The sequence below is a fragment of the Cryptomeria japonica genome, chromosome 5, assembly GCF_030272615.1.
Source record: "Cryptomeria japonica chromosome 5, Sugi_1.0, whole genome shotgun sequence".
Taxonomy (NCBI): domain Eukaryota; kingdom Viridiplantae; phylum Streptophyta; class Pinopsida; order Cupressales; family Cupressaceae; genus Cryptomeria; species Cryptomeria japonica.
The window spans coordinates 724,215,417-724,236,526 of NC_081409.1; the positions used below are offsets into that span (position 1 = coordinate 724,215,417).

The 21,110-nt window shown below is 33.8% G+C and overlaps 1 protein-coding gene across 1 annotated transcript; it reads left to right on the top strand.

The window, feature by feature from the left end:
- The first annotated feature begins 910 nt into the window (after positions 1–910).
- Positions 911–1,633, top strand: LOC131032811 (uncharacterized). Its single transcript, XM_057963859.2, has one exon. The coding sequence runs from the start codon at positions 911–913 to the stop codon at positions 1,631–1,633; it is 723 nt and encodes a 240-aa protein (XP_057819842.2).
- The last annotated feature ends 19,477 nt before the right edge of the window (positions 1,634–21,110 follow it).

The following is a 21,110-nucleotide window of genomic DNA, read 5'->3' on the forward strand; positions in this document are numbered from 1 at the left end:
GTGTAAAGGATACAAGAAAATAAAGACATGGGTGATTGCTTGTTGAAAGTATGGGGGAAATTTTCTCTTTCGTTATTTCCACCCCTTCACAAGGAATTTGATTATGTTATTAATATTGAATTAGACGACATTGATGCTAAACCAAAAAAAATTGTACAAGCATTCAAGGCAGTGGACATGAATTAGGGGTGGCACTGGATTGATGAGAAGAAAAAGAAAATGAAATAACCTTATAATAAGACTCATTCAATGACTATAAGGTGATCTACATTTAGGTAATCATAGGATAAGAATATACTATAATTAAGTCATTTAAAGTGAGAATAGTAAGCTTATTTATAATTATTACATTCTAATAACAAATACTACTTAACCCAACAATTAACAAAATCCATTCTTAGACACCATATTTTAGAATGTTGGATGTCTAATCCAAATTTATTAATTAAGAACAAATATAAAATACATTGTTTCAAATAAAATAAAAAACAACTCTAACTTTTTTCATTATTCAATCATCTATTTAAAATATTCCCAATTTTTTTAAATTATATTAAATTACTATTCAATCATCTAAATAAATAGATATAATAGTAATTATATATAAATAAATTACTATCATATGTATAATATAATTTAATATATTATAATAAGAATAAGATTAAATGGGAGGTTGCTTGCGAAGTCCAGTCGGCTTTACTATTTTCTCAAACTCCCCCTTGTTTCGCTTCACTTACTCTTATAAATAGAAGCCAACCCCACGATCAAATTCAACTGATTCAATCAAGCAGCAAGGAGGACACTTCTTGATCTAGTCTCTAGCATCAACAAAAATCCGCAATCCGTATTTGAGCAAATTTGGGATATGGTTTGGGGTTTATCTGTAAGCAGAGGTTGAAACTTTCTAACCATGGAGAAATATGAGCGAGTAGAGAAGCCTCGCCCTGAGGTCCCTATTATGGATAACGAGATTCGCATAGGTACCCGGGGGATGCCTAGGAAGTATGTTACACATGCAATAACTTTACTCACAGAGAGAGGTGCATCTACAGTTGTGTTGAAGGCATTGGGAAACGCAATTAGTAAGGCAGTAACAGTTGCAGAGATCGTTAAGAGGAGGATTCCAAATCTTCACCACAACACAACAATTAGCTCTGATCCTGTAACATATACTTGGGAGCCTGTTGAGGAAGGTCTTTTGCCTTTGGAAACAGTGAGGCACGTATCCATGATAACAATAACTTTGTCCACAACGAAACTGGACACATCATCTACTGGTTATGGACCATCACTTCCAGTTGTTCAACTTAAACCTATACTTGAATATGAAAATGAGGGAGAGAATTCTCAATTCGTGTCGGGCAGAGGTCGTGCTCGTGGGAGGGGCGGTAGGGGTGGATCCAGTGGCAATGCACAAAATGGCAATGGTGATTTTAATGACAATGGCAAGGGAGCTCATGGCAGTAGCAGGTTTGGTTATGATGGTAATTATAATGACAATGGCTTTCGTAGAGGCCAAAGTCGTGGTGAAGGTAGAATTGGTTGTAATGGTGAAGATGGAGGGGAAGTAGCTTCTCGAGGCAGAGGGCGTGGCCGGGGGGGGGGGGCACGAGGAAGGGGCGGCAGGAATTAATTGGCATGGGTAGACTGAATGAATCATTTGCCAGAAAAGATCTGGCTGGATAATGTAGAACTGTGTTTTTTTATAATGTGTTTATTTCTTTTGTGAAAGGGTAGACAACTTCCCTTTTTCTATATTCTATATTAGAAGAGCAGTAAGATATATTTTATGTGCAAGCTAATTAATATGATTGGCAAATATTAATTCTGTGCTGTTGTTCACATGAAATAAAGACTTTTATACCACTTTAAATTGCAAGCAAAACCATTATATCTATAGGCGTTTTAAAGTATGTATAACTGTGATATTGATTAAGCTGTAGTTAATTATAGTACAGAATATGGCATTTAAAGTTGTATTGAGGTAATGGAGAGTTTACTATAAATTCATAAAAACAAGAAGGCGATATGTTGTAAAGGAGTAGCAATAAGAGTGTATAGAACTTTGAGTTCCAAGGCCAATCCTATACCCTGACCGAACAAAAATACCCGTAGCAACAGAAGCTTCAGTGATAGAGGTGAAGGCAGAGGGTTTTATTTCTGAAGATTCATTAGGTGCAGAATCAAAACCAACCAGAGTAAAGGTAGCTAAGGCATAAGCATAAACAAAGCAAGAGGCATAACAGATGGAATAAGAACCAGGTGACATTTACCCATAACCCCATATTTTTTCTTTACACTTAGCCGCCTTCTTGTTATAATATACATATATTATAACATATGAGATTACATGTATAGTAGCAGTCTCATATGTATTAAAGAAATTGGTCTTGATATATGTCAGTTTTAATTGTTGGGTTAAAACTATTGTTAGGATCATTTAGGTGCGTTGGAATAATGAATATTCTTAAATGGTAGTCATGTATTTGGGTGGATTTAGCAATAGAAAAAAACGAAATAAGAGATAGCAATAAATTTTGATCAATGCATGTTTGTTTCAAAAGAATCAATAACATTGTATACCTTGAAAGTTATAACGATAATTTAATAATTATAAAATGAAAAAGTAATAGAAATATGATTATAATAAAAGAATAAAATAAACATTATTTAAGAAAAAAATGGTAGAGAAAAACTAAAACAAACAATAAAATAGAATTAAAAAAACTCTTTAGGAACTCTCAAACTAATAGGAACAAGAAAGATTTGATCCATTATAACTAGTGTAGGAATTTACCCACTTGTAGCTTATTTTTAACTTTTGTTGCCCCTAGTTAGATATGTAGATAGTTGTGGCCCTTTGGGAACCTCTTCCTTAGCTTTTCATTTTGAACTATAAATCTTCTTTTCTATAAATACCAATTTGTCAATACTAAATGAATAGAGGTTTCACCAATGTCAATCAATTTTTTTAAATGATCCTAAATATCCTTTATTCTTACTCTAGCTTCTAGATATTAACGTTTTGATTTTCTTGTCCAACTTTCATGAGGTTGATTTCTTATAGAGATTACTAAATTTTCAAAGTCATATTATGTTTTCACTAAGGCACTAAAATATTTCCCTCCTATTTTTCACCTGAAATCAAGAATTTGTATAAAATATAAGTAGATTAGTAATGTTTGATTTTCTAGAAAAAATTATAATTATACTACAATATAGTCATTGATCATTATAAAACCTTCCAAAGACTCTTTATGGCATAGGTAAAACTAATTATACTCCTAACCATAGGGGAAAGGGTTGGTGATTAGAAGGATTTGGATCCTAAGACTTGATCTCCCCATATTTTTTCTTTGCATTTATTATTTATGTTTTTTTCCTCAGCATTGTCTTCCCTAGTTTCTTTGGCAGTGGCATCATATGCATACTCATTACTTAAATCTATATTGGTAAAGTCACCCTTTGTATCACTATAGTTGAAATAACCTTGTTTGTAGTGGGGATTCAATTATCCCCAATAATTTATAATTGATAATACTAAAAGCATAGCATGCATTAGATAAGAACCAACTCTTCATACATTATTTTATATTTACATTTATAAATAGTAAAAGGTTCAATTAGATAATTATAATGTTGTGATTGATTGAAAAACGGGTTTTAAGGACCCGAAACCATTACAACATAGTTAAATAGAGAGCTGAGAAAATAGAGTCCACAAACAAAGCGACTGGTCAAAAAACCAGCGAACAGAAAAAATAGCTAAACAACAAAAAACAGCAAAGAACCCAAGGAGACACTACATAGTAATTTTCTTCAGCAGATCCTCTGCCTTAGTCACCAGCTCATCATAGGTCGCCCCAACTGCTTTTAGCTCCTCCAGGTCCTTATTCACTTTCTTTTCCTTCCTCTTTCCACAGGTGCGGGTTCTGGGACCTTGAGCTTCCCCGGTTCCTTCTGCATCCAGGTCAATTTCCTGGGTTTCCTTTTCATCATCAAGCTTGTTGATGAGGGTATGGGTGTTGTTGGCTGAGATAATTATAATATTTGATGCATGATGCAATCTAATATAATTTGAGTCCAATTTAACGTAATCCTAACATAGAATGACTCTTGTGCTAGATGTGAATATAATTGAACTTATTAATTATTAAGGTTTAGTTCCAACTAGTCATTAATATATGGTTTTTTGTGCAAACCCCTCTAGATCTACTAAAAATATTGCTTGGACTCCCAATACCCCCATTTCTCTTAAAAAAAGGTTTCTTTTGAAAACCACCCAAAAATCACTATTTTAATGAAGACTCAAGATCAACCTAGTCCCTCAATTCTGAGGGTTCCCCTATTTCTTCCTCATCTTCTAGCAACTCCTTAAGCCCCCATTCCTCTCCTTATAGCAAGGAGGATTTTAATGTGATTAAATCAAACCATTGGACCAAAGATTGAGCATCCAACTCAACACTTTTACACTTAGCCTTCTTCTTGATATTGCAAGAATTATGAAGATTTGTATGATAAAGTGAACAAGATATGTAAACCTACAATCTCCAAAATGAGATCTTGAAGTGGTTGCTTGCACAACTACACACAACCATGATAAATATTTATAATTTCGAAACCTTACTCTGGACAAGGTTGCTAAATGACCTAGTGAGTCAGTTTATGGGAAGATTTTGGATACCAACCAATTGGCTGAAAAAATTTATAGGTGGAAAATTTTGGAGTAGGAGGTGGAGAATATTAATGATGCTACTAGATTTATTGATTATAGGAAGTATATGGTGTAAATTATTGATATTCTCTAGCTAGTTAGGATACATTTTTCATATATATTCAATCCAAATTATTACTTACTACAAGGAGAAGCCAAAAAATATGGTGGTTTCTATACTTTTCTTTCAATAGGAGTTGTAAAAGAAGATGGCTAAATGTAAACATGTTTATTTGGATGCTTGATCTTCACCTCCCTATTCTAGTAAGAAAATGAAAGCCAAAGAAAACCCCCAAATGGATATCAATCTCACCTAGAAGGAAACTACAATCAAAGAATTGTCCTTTCTGGACAAGTTATATATTCTTAACAAGGAGTGGTAGGCCATTAAGGGCCTCAAACTCTTGCATGATAATTAGTTAGTCTTTTTTTGGCATGCCTTTCCATGGCCTCCCCCATGTTTTTTGTTGTCACTACTCTTTCTTATATGCTTTGACTTTTAGCTTTTTTATTTTCTCACCCCATATGAGGCCCCTCTACTACCTTAATTCTTGCCTTGTAAATGCGTTTGGGTCATATCCTACTTTATATAGTCAAAAATAATTATTAAATTAAATTTTATGTGTGCAACTCATGTGAGGAGAGATGTGATAAGGTCACCTAAATGCACGATGGAAGTTATATTAGGATGAGATTAATTACATAATTATATATGTATTTTTAAATATTTAATGCCTATTGCATCAAGTAATAGTCATATTTCAACATTGTTGGCCTTAAAATCTAGAAAATTGAGCTTCAAACATATGAGGACTACATCACACTAATGATATAGTCATGATGAAAAATGATGGGTATGATCTATTCTAGGGAGGAGATATCTTAGAAAAAAGATTAGTAAAAATTATGAAGGAAGTATGTTTAGGGATAGTGAATGAGCTAAAAGTACCAAAATGAGTGCTAAAGTCATACCTAAAGGACCACATCCACACAAAGTTGTACAAAGAGTCTATTTGAAATAGTGAAGTAAGAGTTTATCCAATCTACATTTCCATCCACTTTGGTATGTATAAAATATAAGTGAGTAATTGATATGTGGTAAATGAGATCATAGGCTAGGAACATAAACAAATATCTCAAAAGTCCATTTACACAAATCATTGGGAACATAAAATAGGTTCATCTATAGTCCTAATAGGAGAGTTATATACTTTTTTGTCTATGTGTCTCTTTGTATATTATGTATTTGAGACTATGAAGTGTGTGTAAATGAGCTTGGTTAAATGATAGGAAATTGATAGCATTCAGTATAATATTAAGATATAGAATAAGAAATCAATATAGTAGATTAAAAAAATCCCCTAACCACCCTTGTTGGTGAATGGTCTATAAAAAAATGATTATTTTTTAACAAGATTTGGAGGAGACAACTTCTTCTTGGTCCATTAGGTTTAATTCAACCCCTGAATAACTCGGGGAGCAATCCAGCTAGCCCTCCATTCCATCCTCCTCCGCTGGCTCTCCTCATTCTTCTCCTTAGAATGCTTTGTTTAATGAGAATTGTTCCCTCTTTGTAGCCAAAGTAAATGAACTTTGTGAGGGGTTCAATGAGTATGAACCTGCCATTTGCTAGCTTCTGGGAAAATTTGAGATGGTAAAAATAAAATAAATAAACTTGAATCCCTTGCTGAAGCAGATGCCAAAGCCTTGAGTTGGGATATGAATGATAAGGAACAAGGTGCTTGGATGGTGGGGGTAACATTATTTCTATAATTGATAACTAGGAAGGGTTGGAAAAGTCTGTGAAGGAGCTTAATGAGAAATTTAACCATGGTAATGACATAAGATTTGGCAAAATTGGTGGAGGCACTACATGATAGTTAGGTCTCACTGAAAATAAAAATGGAGAATATGTTTTTGCAGAACATGGAGATGATCGAGAAGAACTTTGTTGTTCTCCAAGCTATACAAGATGAAATTTCAAGGAGATGTGATAAAAAGAGGTTCCATTTGGATTCCTCGACTACTACTTGGCTAGAGACATATGTGTGCAAGGTGAAGGCTACGTCGGACTCCCCGACCATCTCCTTTGGGAAATATTTGAATAGAAAGCTCTCTTTTTTAGAGAAAGGTAAAGATATTTGCCAAGATAGGAAGCTGATGTTTTCCCCCACTACATAGGGCATTATTTTGTGCCTTCAGTGGGCATATGTCATATTGTTTTGGTCTATTGGGTCTGGTTGTTTTTTTTTTAGTTTTGTTAGTGGTTCTCAAAGCCTATTGGTTTTGTTCCTTTTAGGGAGTAGGTTTTCTTGTCTTGGGCCCTAACCCCTTGTTAGCCCTTGGCTTTTTTCACTCGTTGGCTTTGTGGTTATGTAAAGGTTTGGGCCTCTCTTGGTTTAATATATTCAAAATATAGTAAATATAATTTAGAAATAAGAGACATAGAAGTACTTGTAGATACAATATAGAGCAAAGTATGCTAGACACAATTGGAGGGCACCCTAGTTTGAGGGTGTCCTAGTCAATAGAAAGTTCTAAATTCTAGATTATAAGGCTCTATGGGTCTTTCTCTCTAAAAATTAGCCAAAATCATTAAACATGGTTGGAGGGAACCCTAATCTATGTATTTTATCTTGTTCAAAGTCTAAGATTGTTTCTCACTATCTGGTCTACAAATCTATAACCCTTTCTTCTATGGTTGGATCTAGAACTACACACACAAAAGAGGGGAAAATATTGTGATGTATACGGGATTACCTAAGTCAAACTCTATATTGGTGTTTCCACCTCCACAAGAGATGTGATTTAGAAAAAGAGAGCCTACTTTAAGGTAAGATAGAAGGTAAATCATAATTTAAATTCTAAATTAACAAAATTATACCTTATGAATGATAATGATGCTTATGTAATTATTTGTAGAAAATTCCTTCGAGTGTTGATGCAATAACATGATAACAAAACACAATAATAAATATGAAGTCATAATTGAGGGTGAACTCACAAAGTTGGTTCCCACTTTTTGGTACGTCCTGATTTTTGTTGAAATCATACATTTTAAAAAAAATATAATGATTTAAGCTTTAAGAGGTCCCATTTTAAGTAATTAATTGAAGAGAGTTAAATCAAAGGCTCTTAGATCAAAATTTCTTGGATAGAACCTCTCTACTTCTGAATCATACTTGCAATGGAGTCTCCTTTGCATCTATCAAATGCTAAAAAAAACCAATTTTACATTAGCTTTTGGGGAGTCAAATTAATTCATTTAAAAGTTTTATTTTTTTAAGTATTTAGTCCTTATTATAAGATTTCCAAATAGTATAACAATTAATATATTTAATTTCATTAATATATTTTTATTTTATTTCTTATGAATGTAGGTTTTTCACCGAACATGAACTTCTTTGTTCAATGCATTGGGAAACATAGTAAACTAATTCAAAAAAAATCTGAAAAATATCTATGCACTAGGTATTGATGTTTTCTTTCCAACAAAAAAAAAAAAAAAAAAAATTTGATATATATAGAACAGGTTACGCGTTCAAACATACACCTATATCTAAATTATAATTAGTCAAACTTCAAAACTTAATAAAATAAAAAATATTCAGCATATCACTATGAAACTAACTGCATGCCCTGGGTATTGATGTTACAAACCAAAATTAAAAAGAATTAAGTTTTTATCATTTATAGAAAAAAAATTATGCGTTTCAGGATACACATCACTCTTGAAAAATGTTATTTGTTGTTAAAAACTACTTTTTGAGGGAGATGGAAAAATTAATAAAATTTTATTCAAACAAATTTGAAAAAAAATATATTTAGAATCTACAAACAAGATGTTAAAAATCACTAGTTTATATCATCTTCAAATTCTTAACGGTTTAAAATTTATAGGTGTCGGAAAGTGAAGGTTTTTTTCAAAATATTCATATTAGTGTCAAAGTTGGTCAAAAAGTGGGAACCAGTATTGTGAGTTCACCCTTGAATGTAGGTTATTGTAGCTTGTTGCTCAATAATATCAATAAAAAATCCATGACGCTTTCTTGATAATTCTATGTTATTTATAATGTAACTTGTACTTTTTGAATGATAAAATATTACTTTAAATAGGGTTCATAAGGTATTTACAAATTTAGGATGGCATCCAACTGTCAAATGAAAATATCAGGATTGGATCACAAATGATGAAGGTTGACACTTGCATACACTTTAATTAGGGTCCCTTTTGGAGGGAATAGGGTGTCGGTCACCCTAATACACATAGACTAAGGCCTTATGCACCCTAACCCTCTCAAAAAAGGACTAGAGAAAGTGGTGGTAGCGTATTAGGATCCAAAACATGGGATCTAATCTCAACATTAGCATATGACAATAATAAGAAGGACAAGGGAAAAAATAGGCTTTAAATGATTTAAGAGAAATAATACTAAAGTAGGGTCCCATATAGAGCATGAAATTGTAAAGGGTTACAATTTACAATACTATTTTTACCTTCCACTTTAGCAAGAGTATGAATTTTGACACCTAATCTTAGTAAAGTATAGAAAGCAACTGAGAGAAAGACATGTACAAGGGATAAGTTGTCATCAAGTCAATGGAAGAAATCCTCCAAGCTTAGGATATTGTCAACTCACGCAACAAAATCTAATGCAAAGTTTAATAAAATACAAAAGAATACAAAGTAAAATAAAACAAAAGGAAAACAATTTTAAAAAATACATAAAATGGGGGATAGTACAAACACAAAGGCTCCAAGTCAACTAGTTGAAGTGACCTTGATATAAAAAATGTCTCCATTAATAATATTACTCTTAGGATTCTATTGCAAGAGAAAAAAGAGGCTTCTAGAAAGAGACAAGAGTATACGCAAATTTATAATGAGAAAAGGGTCCATGATCCTATTGGATTATTGGGGAGATTGTTGGATTTAGTTTATCATTGTTGTTGCTAAGATATGTTGTTGTCATTGATATCAACATATTCATGTGATCTACTCCAATGACTTTGGGAATATTTTTTGATCTGGTTTTATAGTTTGGTTTTGCTGATCACTGTTTTGCAGAATCCGGTATTTCCTCCATTATATTTCGGTATGATCAGATCTTGTGCTGACTTTGGGATATTGTCTTGGATGATCTTGTGAATCTTCATTTCAGATGGTTCATGATTAGGTACTCTGCAAGTTATCTTTCCTCATGACAGTTGTTGATTGGTTGTGTTTTTGAGCTTCTAGATGTCAATCAATGAAGATTTGAAAATTAATGTTGGTGCAAATATTCTGGATGATTCTAACGTGTTTTTTGGTGTTTCCTAGTCATTTCCTATTTTTTTGGTGATCCACATTGATCATTGTGCGAGTTTTGGTGAATTTTATGAACCGCTGATAATTTTCGTGTTATGCGATATTTTTGGTGGTGAAGCGTGTTGCAGTTGGTCTTAGTAGGATTTTCGGTGGATGTGATCATTTGGGAATTTGAATTAGGTCCATGCTATGTAATGTAAATCATAATATTGGTCTGGTAGTTGATCTTTATATCGTGCAATGTAATTTTTGCAATTGTAAGTTGAGGGTTGAGGGTTTAGCCAACCTTGTTATCAAGGTTAATAATTTGTATATATAGGTGAGATGCTTATGTAATTTGTGTGTTGGTATTGTGTCTACATTATCAAAGAGAGATGAATGTGCAAACAAGGATATATCATTCAGGGAGGTGTTGAGGTGAGTTTGGTGTAGTAGAGTAGACAATTATGCTTAACCAGAATTGTCATCAGGCATTTGTAGATATTATCATTACAATTCATTCCTTCTAGATTGTAGTCTAAATCATATTGTAAGACAGTGATACTTCCTTGAGGGTTGTAGCCTTCCAGGAAAATATATTTTGAGCAATGAGCTCTAGGAAGTGTGCCTAAATCCATGTGCATTCCCCATTGTAATATTTTCACATACTACTGCAAAGTATCATCTTACTGTGGGTAGGTTCCCACCATGGTTTTTCTCTTAGCTAGATTTTCCACATCAAAAATCTTGGTGTTGTGTGTTGTACTATTAATTTGGTTATCTGAGTATTGGTGTAGTTTATCAGTTCTTGTTTTGAAGTTTAATTTTCTTGATCTGGTGAAGACTGATTCACCCCCACTCTCAGTTTTCCTCCTTGATTTCTACTAACAAGTGGTATCAGAGCGAGATCCTTTGGTAGAATCTTAATTACTTGATGAGATCCAAGATGGCAACTCAAGGTATTCTTTTCAAGAAGGATAGTATGATGTTTGATGGAAGCAACTATACAGTATGGAAGAGTCGAATGGAAGTGCACCTAAAATGTCTTGGAGAGGATTACTGGAAGATCACTAAGAATGTCTATGTTTTTCCTCAGAATGGACCATCTATTCCTGATGACACTAAGGAAGTTGGATCCAACGTCAGAGTGAAGGAAGCATTGCTTAGTGCCCTGATTGATTCTGAGATGACAAATGTAATGGGACTTCAAACCACACATGAGATCTAGGAGAAGCTTGAAATCCTGTATGAAGGTGATAGTCAAGTGAAAGTAGCTAAGTTGCAGAGTTTGAAAGGAAAGTATGAAACATTGAAGATGGGAGATGATGAGAACATACACTCATACATGGCTAAGGTAAATAAACTTGTCCTTGGTATCAGATGTGCATGTGGAAAGATTGAAGAAGATGGGGTTGTTGCTAAGGTGTTGAGATCTTTGCCTCCTGATTACAAACATAATGTTGCTGCCATTGATGAGATCCGGAGTGTGACCACAATAAAAAGAGACATGTTGGTTGGGAAACTTGCTGCATTTGAGCTGAGTGAATTTGGAGAATCACATGGAAAGTCTGAGACAACATTTAAAGAATCTACATCTATGTCCGGTAAGCAGAAATATGATCCTGATGAGTGCAGGATATCTAGAAATGAAAGAGAAAGAAGAGAGATAGCAGAGAAAGAAAGAGAACTTGGTGAGATTGAAGCACTGAATGCCTAGAGATTGCCTAAAGGTGTCGGTAAGTATGATGGAAAGTTGCCTTTGAAATGTTTCTCTTGTAATAAGATAGGACATTTTGCTTCTAGATGCCCGAAGAGAATGGCTAAGTATGATAGACATGATAAATTTGATAAGCATGATAGAAATGATAAATATGAGAAGTATGAAAAGTATGATAGGCCCTATAAGTCTAACTAGAAGTTTCAGAACCAGATGAATTGTTATTATATTGTAGATGAAGGTGTTACAGATGATGAATCAAAAGGAGATGAAATTGTGTTTATTGCCATTAAAGAGGATAGACCTGTACTTGGTGATTCTGCCAGCTATTTTGTTGAGGAGAGAGCATTGGCTGCTAAGGTAGAAGATAAAGATGAATGGGCAATTGAAAGCGGTTGTTCACATCATATGACCGGTGATAAAAGAAAATTTGTAATCTTAGAAAGGTATGATGGTGGAATAGTTAGATTTGGAGATGACAAAGACTGTGTAATCCGTGAGAGAGGCTCTATTTTCTTTGATGGTAAGCATAACATTGATGATGTCTTGTATGTTGAAGGTTTAGAATGTTGATAAGGGTGATGATTTAGAATTCAAGAATGGTAAATGCAAGATCTTGAATGCCTCTGGTAGAGAGATTTCATCTAGGACTAAGACTGAAGGTAACATTTTCCATTTGAATGTTGGTGAGAAAAGTTGTTTGATTTCTAAGATAGATGAGAGTTGGTTGTGTCATAGGAGAATGTGTCATGTAAACTTTGATTCATTTATCAAGATCAATTCTATGCAAGTTGTTAGAGATCTGCCAAAGATTGTTAAACCTGTTAGTCTGGTAAGGAATGTCAGTTGGGTAAGAAAACAAGGATTTCTTCCAAGAACAAACAATATACATCTGATGGACTGCTAGATCTTGTGCATACTGACCTGTGTGGACCTACAAATATTAGAAGTGTGCAAGGTGATAGATACTTTATGTTGCTAATTGTTGATTATTCCATGATGATGTGGGTTGTCTTTTTCAAGGAAAAATCAGAAGCATTTGAGAAATTCAAGATATTCAAAGAAAAAGTTGAAACTGAGTCTGGATTAAAATTGAAGTGTCTAAGATCTGATAGAGGTGGATAATTCTATTCTGGTGAGTCCAACTCATTCTGTGAGATGCATGGAATCAGAAGACAGCTATCTGCTCCTAGGACCCCACAACAGAATGGAGTTGTTGAAAGGAACAACCATACAGTTTTGGATGTTGCAAGAACCATGTTGATTGAAGGAAATGTTTTAAAGGTCTACCAGAGAGAAGCTATTAGCATTGCAGTCTATACATTTAACAGAGTTCATATCAAAGGTGATACTGGTAAGACCCCTTATGAGCTTTGGTTTGGTCATGTTCCTACTATGAAATATTTTAAAGTTTTTGGTAGCAAATGTTATATCAAGAGAGATGAAGATATTGGAAAGTTTTATGCTAGAAGTGATGAAGGTATCTTTTTGGTATATTCTACAAATAGAAAAGCCTAATGGTGCTATAATAAGAGACTGAGAAAGATAATTGAAAGTATAAATGTGAGAGTGGATGACAACCTTGGGAAGGAGATCAGAGCTTGTGATGATGGTCAATGTGTTGTTTAGCTCCTGTTCACCCTGAAGAGCCTAAACAGAATGATCTAGTAGAGACTGTTAATCTGGATGTTGTTATTGTTGGTGATGAAGATCAGAATATTCAAAAGACTCCAAGGTATGTAAGATTGAATCATTTTGAGAATCAAATTATTAGTGACAAGAATAAAGGTATGATGACTAGAAGAAGGTTAGCTACAGAAGAAGTATGTTTAATTTCCAAAGTTGAACCTAAATATGTTATTGAAGCTTGTAAAGATGAAAATTGGATGAGAGTTATGGAAGAAGAGATAGATCAAATTGAAAATAACAGCACTTGGGAACTTGTTCCTAGACCTAAGGATAAAAATGTTATTGGTACTAAATGGGTATCTAGAAAAAAAATTGAATAAAGCCGATGAAGTAGTCAAAAATAAAGATAGACTAGTCTACAAAGGATGTTCACAGTAAGAAGGGATTGATTATGGGGAAACTTTTTCTCTGGTTGCCAGAATTGAAGTTGTTAGATTGTTGCTTTCTTATGCTACTTATAAAGATTTCAAGGTATATCAAATGGATGTCAAATCTGCATTTTTGAATGGTGATATAGAAGAAGAAGTTTACATTGAACATCCTGATGGATTTTCACTGTTGGATGATGGAGACATGGTATGCAAATTTAAGAAAGGACTTTATGGATTAAAACAAGCTCCTAGAGCCTGGCATGCTAGATTAGATAAATATTTGTTAAAATTGGGATTTTCTAAAGGTGCTACTAATAGTAATATGTAATTTTAAAATTGAAAATAATAACATTCTTATTATTGAAGTCTTTGTTGATGACATTATTTTTGGTGATGATGATGATATGAGTATGAATTTCGCCAGTGATATGCAAAAAGAATTTGAGATGTCTATAATTGGTGAGATGAAATTTTTCATAGGTTTACTGATTGCACAGACAAAGAAAGGTAGATTCATATCACAAACTAAGTATGTGAAGGAATTGTTGAAGAATTTTGGATTAGATGACTCCAAATCGGTTGGAACTCCTATGGTGACTGGTTGTAAATTGTCTAAAAATGATGAATCTCATAAAGCTAATCAAAGCTTGTATAGATCTATGGTGGCTGGATAGTTATATCTCACTTAGACTAGGCCTGACATTATGCATGTTTTATGTATGGCTTCTAGATATCAAGTTGATCTGAAGGAAAGTCATGTCACTATTGTTAAAAGGATATTCAGATATCTAAAGGGAACTGAGGATTATGTTTTATGGTATCCATAGAATGATGATTTGATGTTGTGTGCCTGCACTGATGCAGCTTGGGCTGGTAATGTAGATGACCGAAAGAGAACTATCAGTGGAGCATTCTTTTTAGGTAAGAAGTTGGTCTCATGGGCTAGTAAGAAACAATATTTAGTGTCTCTATATATTGTCGAAGTTGGGTACATTATTGCTGCTAGTAATTACACTCAGATAGTTTGGATGAAGCAAATATTGAAATATATCAGAAATAATCATGATGAACCTACTATCATTTACTATGATAATTTCAGTGCTATAAACATTTCAAATAATTTGGTGCAACATTCAATTACTAAGCATATATCAATCAAATATAACTACTTGAGAGAGCAAGTCACTTAACAGAAGGTGAACCTAGAATATGCATCTACAAAGGAACAAATTGCTGATATTTTTACTAAGACTTTGCCTGCATATACATTTCTTTATTTGAGAGACAAGTTAGGGGTATCCACCCCTCCTGATGAGAACTAGATGCATTGAGTTGCATCAATCCGGTGGAATTCAGAGTCTTTTTATTTTATCCGGATTGATGAGTTGGTGTTTCTCCTCTGCTGGAGTGGTCTATTGATTTGGATGTGTGTCAAAGGGGGAGAGAGATTCATGTTTTTGGAGAGAGTCAGATCTTTGACATTGTTGTCAAAGGGGGAGAGAGATCATGTGAAAAACTACTTTATCTATCTTGATCTTAGGGGGAGTTTGTTGATGATATCTTCTTTCTTTGCATTGACTGTTTTTCACATTCATATGCTGCCATCAATGCCAAAGGGGAAGATTGATGGATTATTGGGGAGAATGTTGGATTTAGTTGATCATTGTTGCTGCTAGGATATGATGTCGTCATTGATGTTAATATATTCTAGTGTTTGGGAAGATTTTCTAATACGGTTTTATAGTTTGGTTTTGCTAATCACTATTTTGCAGAATTCGGTATTTCCTCTAGTATATTCTGGTATGATCAGATCTTCTACTAAGACTTTGGGATATTGTCTTGGATGATCTTATCAATCTTTATTTTAGATGGTTTCTGATTAGGTTCTCCGCAAGTTATCTTTCCTTGTGATAGTTGTTGATTCGTTGTGTTCTTGAGATTCTAGATGTTGATCGATGAAGATTTGAAAAGTGGTGTTGGTGCTGTTGTTCTGGATGATTCTAATGTATTTGCTAGTGTTTCCTAGTCATTTCCTGTTTGTTTTGGCGATCCACATTGATCGTTGTGTGATTTTTGGTGATTTTTATGAACTAGTGATGATTTTCATGTTATGCGATATTTCTAGTGGTGAAGCGTGTTGTGGTTGCTCTTAGCGGGATTTTCGGTGGATGTGATCATTTAGGAATTTGAATTAGGCCCATACTATGTAATGTAAATCATAATATTGGTATGATGGTCAATCTTTGTATCTTGCAATGTAATTTTTGTAACTGTAAGTTGAGGGTTGAGGGTTTAGTCAACCTTGTTATCAAATTTGATTATTTGTATATATAGGTGAGATGCTTATGTAATTTGTGTGTTAGTATTGTGTCTGCATTATCAAAGAGAGATGAATGTGTGAATAAGGATATATCATTCAGCGAGGTGTTGAGGTAAGTTTGGTGTAGTAGAGAAGATAATTGTGCTTAACCAGAACTATCATTAGGCATTTGTAGATGTTATTATTGCAGTTCATTCCTTTCGAATTGTAGTCTGAATCATATTGTAAGTCAGTGAGACTTCCCTGAGGGTTGTAGCCTTTTGAGAAAATATCTTTTGAGCAATGAGCTCTAGGCAGTCTGTCTGAATGCATGTGCATTCCCCATTGTAATATTTTCACATACTACTGCAAAGTATCATCTTACTGTGGGTAGGCTCCCACCATGGTTTTTCCCTTAACTGGGTTTTCCACATCAAAAATCTTGGTGTTGTGTGTTGTGCTATTAATTTGGTTATCTGAGTATTATTGCAATTTATCAGCTCTTGTTTTGAAGTTTAATTTTTCTGATCCGCGAAGACTGATTCACCCCTCCGCCCCCTCTCGATCTTCCTCCATGATTTTTGCTAATAGATCCAACAACGAGCTAGTTGTCTTATGTTAAGGGTCCATAAAAATTCATGAATTCCATTGGCCAAAAAAGTGTGTTATGTTGGGTGATTCATGTTTACAACATGGATTCTACTAGAAAACAAGGTGGTTTATGTTGTGTGATATATGTGGTCCAACAAACAATGACAATGGTATTACCCTTGGTTTTGAAGTTTCAATTATCTTTGTCAAAACCAACTCTCGACTTAGTCCTTACAAATTTTTATTATTTGTTATCCAAGTCGTGGATTTTCAAGTTTAATTTTTATGGTCCTAAAGTGTTGAAAATCGTCAATTTATCGAAACCCCTTTAAAGCTAGAAAGAGCATTGTCATTCATAAATAATGTCAAGGTATTTAAAGTCACATGGTTAGGGAATCCCTGAACCCTAGCACTAGTTCTTAAGTTCTAAAAATCTATGACCAACTGACTATCCTTGAAAGCTTATTTCTTTGTACCGATTACCTACAAACAGTTTTAAAATTTGCCAATCACCTAACTGCATTAAATGCATCTTGTCACCCAAGTCAACTTCATCTTGTTTGGTAATTCTTTGATCTTTGTGAAAAGAATCGAGAACCCTTGCAACTGCTTAACAATGTGGAATTTTCCATTTTTTGAGATGTAATTTGCTCAAAGATATGGGGGGGCACCTCTCCTTAATGATGGATTAGGTAGCCAAAGCATGTAAATAGACTAAAGTGATTTTTGAAGAACAATGATATTATTTCTTATTGTTTAAAGTTAATGTGTCGATGGCCCTGTACATAAGTGAAAAGTTGTATATTTTAGAATTCATCCTTTCTTTAGGGATTTGTCAAAAAATGGTAAGTTGGTAGACTATCATGTGTGTTAGGGAAGTAAGAACTCTAGAATTTCAATTATTTACATTTCAAGATCTCTAGGGCCAACATTTGATATGGATTATTTCCCCACCTTGAGATAGTATGGTGCTTCCCCATGAAGATCAACTTCCCATATCCCAACTTTATTTGAATTGGAATCGAAGAGAGCTCAAAGACATTGTTGCTCAATTGAACCACATTCCATGGAGGGAAAAGGGCAATTATGCTAAATACTAAAGGATGACTTCCTTTTTTGAGCAAGAGGAGAGGTGAGTCAAAGTTTACAGCCAGCTTCTACAAAGAGAAATTTTTGTAGCTACAAATACCAAACCTGAGACAAATTAACCCAGCACCTACCCAAGCCAACGCGGTACAAGATGGCTCTCCCAAGAGAATGCATTGTTCCTATACTCTAGCCTAACCCAATATTGGTTGAAAACCCACAAGAGGACATCTTTTCCAAATTGACGACCCTAGCTTCGACATGTAAAAGGAGCTATGCAAAATATCTAAGGGTTATCTATGTATTGGAAGACAAAGAGGAAAAGACTGAAATGCATGATGCCCAACTCTAGTTAGCAATCTTGGTAGAAAGGAACCCTGCACCTCTCATTAATTGATAAGTCTTGCCTTCTAGACCCATCGCTAGTTTAAGGTGGTAAAATCAGGCTCTTATAGCCCATTTTTGTTCTCTTTAGTAATTGTTTATCTCTTTTCTTGGAGCGTTTGCTTTCAAACACTGTTATTTTAAAAAGATGGTTTTGAATTGTGGTCTATTTATGTGAGATAAGAAGGAGAGATATAAAAAAACTTCGTCTACTTACCTCTAGACCCTTTTTTTGATAGATATTTATAAAAGAGAAATCCAAATGTAATTTCATTGATCATAAACTTTGAGTTATAGTTGGTGAATTACGTTATTCGTCTTATGTTGAAATACAATGCACTTGTGTTATCTTTCTTTTATCTGTAGGAGGCAAACTCAAATTTGCATGTCTTCATTACTGTGAAAATCTAGCTTTGAATAAATGAAGAAATCATCTCTCTCTCTCTCTCTCTCTCTCTCTCTCTCTCTCTCTCTCTCTCTCTCTCTCTCTCTCTCTCTCTCTCTCTCTCTCTCTCTCTCTCTCTCTCTCTCTCTCTCTCTCTCTCTCTCTCTCTCTCTCTCTCTCTCTCTCTCTCTCTCTCTCTCTCTCTCTCTCTCTCTCTCTCTCTCTATATATATATATATATATATATATATAAATTTAACATTTTAGGGTTAAATCTTTGTATTCTATTCAATTATGGTTCTGTCAAATCCAATCTTTCATCCCTGGAGCTTTATGGTTAAAAATTCCACCTAATTTGTTTTTTGGTAAAAAGTACACCTCAAAAGAACCAAATTACATCATAAGAGGGAGTTTTACCTCTAAAATTTAGAGGAAATTTCTGAATTCAATAGCAATTTCTCCAACTATTAGTTCCTATTTGTCTCTCTTGTCTTGGGAATTTATGAGTCATCTTTGAGTTATTTAAGAGAGATAGATTCATTAATAAAAATATTTTTGGTGAAATTGAACTTCTTAAATAGAGTAGCAAGGATATCATTAACACTTTCACTGAGAACCCTATTCCAGACAAAATGGACAAGCTTCTGGAGATGACTCTGAAAATAACGGAATATATCAGGGTTATGAAAACCGAGCATGAGTCAAGGATTTCCCATCTGGAAAAAAGTATTGAATAATTAAAGGGCAACCTCAAAGGATTGGTGGAGATTAGCAAAGAGGTGATGTATAATAGTGTGGAAGGCCTTAAAAGGGTTAATGGAAAAATTGCCACACAGAAAGCCCATCCTATCAATGGTGACCTGCCTTCAAATACCAAATTGAACAAGAAGAGCCTAAAGACAAATACAGAGGATTCTGAAATGCAAACTTCTATAGGGCCCTCTACCAGGACTCGAAGCAAGAAACAAGAGAGAAGCAGCTCGAGATTCATTATGGAGGAGATTTAATATATTCACAATAAAATTATTCAGAGGAATACTGAGCTCATGAAAGCTCTTAGTTTTTTCTAGTTTATACTTTTTGGCTTTAGTTTAGTTGCTTTTTGTTAGGTGTTGTGGGGTGTATCCCTTATTTCTGTAGTCATTTGGTACTTGTTTAGTCTATGGCCTGCTACTAGTTTATTTTTTGTTGGATTTGGGTTTTGGGTCCCTGTAAAACCCGATTATCTTAATAAAAAAAACAATTTTTTGGTGACTATACTAGGAAAAATGAATGGACTAGTGTTTTCTTTTCCTTGATATTTAACTATGTCTCCTCGGGATTGGAGGTTGATGACTATATTAATTTAAAGATCTCTGAAATATTTTCAACATGAAATTCAACCGATGCTAAATGATTAGAGAGATATTGGCCGAAGATGACTATACACTCCCTTCTTTCTAGTACGCTCTCAAAGAAAGTATTGTTGAAGCTGGAAGGTGAAAGTTGCATTCATCCAAAGATTACAAATCTACATTGTTGCTCAGAAGTCTGCATCAAAGATATTATTTACTTAAAGATCTTTATCATTTGTAAGTTGTAGTAGAAAGATTAAGGATACTCAAAGAGGAACAAAATAGAAAAAAATCCTCTTATAATTTGTTCTCTAAGATTAGTTGAATCTAATGAATCTTTGGCATCTTCAACTATCAATTGGCAACAAAAAAAAATATTGAACCCAATAGAAGACAAAGAATCAAGGACTTCCATAGCATGCATGTAATTAGGACAACTCAACCAAACATTTATTTCACCTGAGGGAGAGGTACCATTAGAAATACCAAGTACTATCCTCATTTGGAATCAATGCCTAAAGGAATCATATGGTGATGTTTTGTGTTGAGTTATGGAAAAATATGGTCACATAATAGTAGTTTAATTGATCTCAACCTTTGATGACATTATAAATGTGAAAGAAAGTACAAACGGTATTGCATTTGAAAAAAAATTATGAACTGGAGTCTTTTACTTTTGATGTTGATGAAAAGTGTTTGGGAAATTGAAAAGAAAAAAGAATTCATTAGAATATTTAAGAGGAATTTTTAAATCATGTTCCAAACAAAGAATATTTTATTTTTGATGATTCTCATTCAACATTTAGTGGAGATGGGATGGAGATTGAAAATATAATAGAAAAACTAGAAATTAAACAATCAAGGCTATGTCAACGCCTTGAATTTTCAGTATTTAAATTTTGTGATGAAGAAAATGGGTCACCATAAGAGGTAATACATTTCACTAATACAATTAAGAACCGTTCTTTTAAAGAAAATAATATGCATATTCAAATGGCTTCATTTCAGTTTCTCATCACTTATGAAACTAGTTCATTAGATGAAGTAAATATAATCAAAGGGTTTGGTAGCTTAATGATCAATATTGACGAAAGTACTCGTGAATTATAGTCCCAATTCACCTTTTATTTCATGATTGTTTCCTTGGTGAAAAAGTAGAAAGAATCTTTGAGGTAAAATTAAACCCTATGCTTTTAGAATGTGGTTTTTCAAATCCTAGGGATACATTCATATGTCCATAGATCCTTCCAATC